The following is a 3,617-nucleotide window of genomic DNA, read 5'->3' on the forward strand; positions in this document are numbered from 1 at the left end:
ATGCAAGAACCACAGGCGGAGGCCGGACCGGCATAAGGGTGGCAGATTCTGAGAAGCGACCTGGGCGCTGCCGCGGGGCCTAGACCGTGGGTGGGCTCAGGAGGCCGCCGAAGCTAGGACTGCACAGGGCCGTCTAATTTCCCACAGCGAGTGTGGAGCTGTATTGGAGCCTTGTTTTTTAGGGACTTAGGCCCTTGCAACACTTGGGCCATTTCCCTGAGGGGATTGGAAACACGGCACAATGAGGAGCAGGAGTAACTCGGGGGTCCGGCTGGACGGCTATGCTAGGCTGGTGAATCAGACCATCCTGTGCCACCAGGTAAATGTAGGAGTGTCGCCTGTAATTACCAAGGGTGTGGAATGTGATGGCCTGGATGTGGAACCCAGGTGAACCCTTGAGCATGTGTCCATAGCAAATTCCCCTACCTCTTACGTGGGGATGCCATAAAAGGCCACGAAGAAAAGATGGATGTTGGGTCAGGAACAGAGCCAGACACGGATAACCACAAGCCCCTGATTCGAGGCTTTAGAGCCCCCACTCCCAAGCCACAGATAGGTTCCTGGGGCAGAGTTGAAAGATGTATTTTTGCTTATTTGACAGCTCCTCCATTTTGGGTGTCATCTCCTTCCCCTGACCCCAAAGAAAAGAGGTAGAGGAACATTTAGCCGTTATATTGTGAAAGTATGAGGCATGTTGTATATACTGTTAAATATATTTTCTCTACTCCTTTACTTTTGGTGTTTGGTTCATTAGCCTTTCTTTTAATATTGTCTACACTTTAGACTTGTAAAGCTTCACCTAACTCTTCACCTTATTCAAATAGCATTTGCTCGCATTTGGTCAGAAAAGGAGGCAATAAAACTCAAGAGTGGGGAAGTAGAAGAAAGACCAAAGTCCCTAAGTAACCCATTCCATATGATCTGGTTCCTAATATTTACATCCCATGGCCACCTACCTACCCTCTTTTTCTTGGCCTTGCAGAATCCGGTGACCGGCTTGCTCCCAGCCAGCTATGATCAGAAAGATGCCTGGGTCCGGGATAATGTGTACAGCATACTGGCTGTGTGGGGTTTGGGTCTGGCCTATCGGAAGAACGCAGACCGGGATGAGGATAAGGCAAAAGCCTATGAACTGGAGCAGGTACTCAGAATAAAAATGCATAGACATCTGGAGCTTTGGTTGGGGATTGGGTGAGGTTGGGATGGGGTAGGCTGAGGTAGGGATAGGGTAGGGTGGGGTAGAGATGGGGGTGGGTGGGGTTAGGAAAGGAGAACGGGGATGAAGGAAATGCAGTCCACAGGATGTAAGAGAACTGGATTTTGCCATTTTTCTTCTCTCTTAACCTCCTTGAAATTACATTCCAAAAACTTTTCCATATTGTAGTGATTTTTTTTTTTTTTTTTTGCAGTAGAAGCTAGCAATTTGCTGATTCAGGAGGAAAGGGCACAGTCTATTCAAATACAGTGGAAAAATCCTATTCTAGGATCTTTTCTTAAATTTCTAATCCTCTTTATAACTAAATGTATTTTGCTGTCTCTGGCATATTTATTCTCATTGAGAATAATGTTTAGGGGTAGTTATCTGTCATTTTATTTCATTTTTGAGAGTGATTTGTGTTATTTGTATCAGCAGACCTCCTCAACCAGACACAAGTAAAGATAGTTTATTCACTGATTTTTATATCTATGGCCACTGGTACAGTGCCTGTTGGTTTTTGAAGGGAAGGAAGGGAGCACAATAAGATGAGAGTCAGAAGATGCCTTTTAGCCAACATTTAAAGCAGTTCCCCGCGGTAAAAAAAAAAAAAAAAGCATCCTTTATAGAACTGCTTAGATACACAGGGTGCTGCATCTTAAATGACCTGGAAAACAATATTCTAGACTACATGAGACTGTTAATGTTGAGGTACCGTGCTGTCCGTTGTAAGATATATGTGAATTCTTTTCCATTAATGGGAAAGAGTCTGTTGACATCATCCATTTTCTCGTAAAGCTCCCCTCAGATTTATGCAATTTGTGCTCTAGTCCTCATCTATATTCAGGGTATTGAGATTTGGTTATTTTTAAAGGGCTCTAACATATTACACACCTTCAGTCTCTGGCAATAGGGTAGTTTCACTGTGTTGTCCTGAAATAGCAAGTATTTGTTATTCCTTCAAGCCATTATTGAGAGATACTTAATAAAACCCAAACCTACTGCCCTCAAGTTGATTCTGACTCACAGCAACCTTGTAGGACAGAGTAGAACTGCCCCACAGGGTTTCCAAGGCTGTAAATCTTTATGGACGCTATCTCATCTTTCTCCCACAGAGTGGCTGGTAGACTCAAATCACTGAACTTTTGGTTAGCAACCAAATGCTTTAACCATTATGCCACCAGAGCTCCTTTGAGAGATCCTTAGGTCTACCAAAACAAAAAAATTTAGAGTTTTTTCTCTAGCCCAGTAAGTTCAGATAAATATTTTATGACTTTTAAGTTATGGAAATGATATATACCATTGTAAACACTTGGAAAATATGGAAGAACATAAACAAATTACCTATAATCCTACCCCTTCCCCATCTTTCAGTATACTGTTAATGTTTTGCTATTTTCCTTTCAGTTTTTTGTTTGTTGGTTGATTTGTTTTGCTAGAAATCAATCAGTGGAAGTGAAATTCCACCTTGGTACAATTTGACCAATTTTTTTTAATACGAGAAATCTGTTGTTTTCCTGTTAACCAAGCATTTTGCAAAGTTGACATTTTTCCTTATGTGGCCTTGGTACAAAGAATTTAACAGAAGAAAGGGAAAAAAGATAGGGAAGCATTGAATGGCCCAATCTAAAATTTTAATGTAACATTAAATAACTTTTTTACATAACAAAAAATAGGTTTCATACCACCTCAATAATATGTGGAATGTCTAAAAAACAATATGGCACTAGACATTATCTTTTATAAAGAAACATTTCAAGCAATAATGATTTCTGCAGGAATTCTAAAATCCCTATGAACTTACATTATGGGTTAAAACAGATTTATTAGGTCTCATTGATTTTTTTCTCAAAATCTGACTCAGAATTAATCTAGACCAAGGATTGGCAAACTGCCTCTGTCCAGATAGTAACTATTTTCAGCTCGGTGGGCTGTGTGTCGCCTCTACTGTAAGAACTCAGCTCTGTGATGGTTGTGTGAAAGCAAACAGAGACTACACAAATGAATGGATGTTGGTATGTTTCAGTAAAACTTTCTTTACAAAAACAGGTGATTTATCCAGTAAGCTGAAGTTTGCTGACCTCTAATCTAGATGAGTGGCTCTCAACTCTTGGCACACATTGGAATCATTTGATTAGCCTTTAAGAAATACCCTTTCTGGACCCCACCCTAGACTAGTCTCTGGATTAGGGGCATCAGTATTTTTTTTAAATATGCAAGTGATTTTAATATGCAGCTAGAATTAATAACCATTGGTCTATGACCAATAAATTTGTGTAGATTAAATCCACAGAGTAATTCATATTTCCCTTCTACATAAAAAGAACATGTCTGGTACTGTGTAGATTTTATTTACAACATTGATTGTTAATCATTTCTACCCTTCCTTACCTCAGAAGGAAGGTTGGGCAATCCTACTTCC

The 3,617-nt window shown here is 40.5% G+C and overlaps 1 protein-coding gene across 1 annotated transcript in view; it reads left to right on the top strand.

Annotated features, from left to right (window-relative positions):
- Nucleotides 1–241: 241 nt before the first annotated feature.
- Nucleotides 242–3,617, top strand: part of PHKA1 (phosphorylase kinase regulatory subunit alpha 1) — a 414,257-nt gene continuing 410,881 nt past the window's right edge. The window contains exons 1-2 of the mRNA XM_007958330.1: nucleotides 242–319; nucleotides 983–1,141. Of these exons, the coding sequence (XP_007956521.1) occupies nucleotides 242–319; nucleotides 983–1,141 (237 nt within the window). The remainder of the gene's footprint in view (nucleotides 320–982; nucleotides 1,142–3,617) is intronic.

The sequence above is a fragment of the Orycteropus afer genome, unplaced genomic scaffold (genome assembly GCF_000298275.1).
Source record: "Orycteropus afer afer isolate SDZICR_OR568_19922 unplaced genomic scaffold, OryAfe1.0 scaffold00926, whole genome shotgun sequence".
NCBI classification, from domain to species: domain Eukaryota; kingdom Metazoa; phylum Chordata; class Mammalia; order Tubulidentata; family Orycteropodidae; genus Orycteropus; species Orycteropus afer.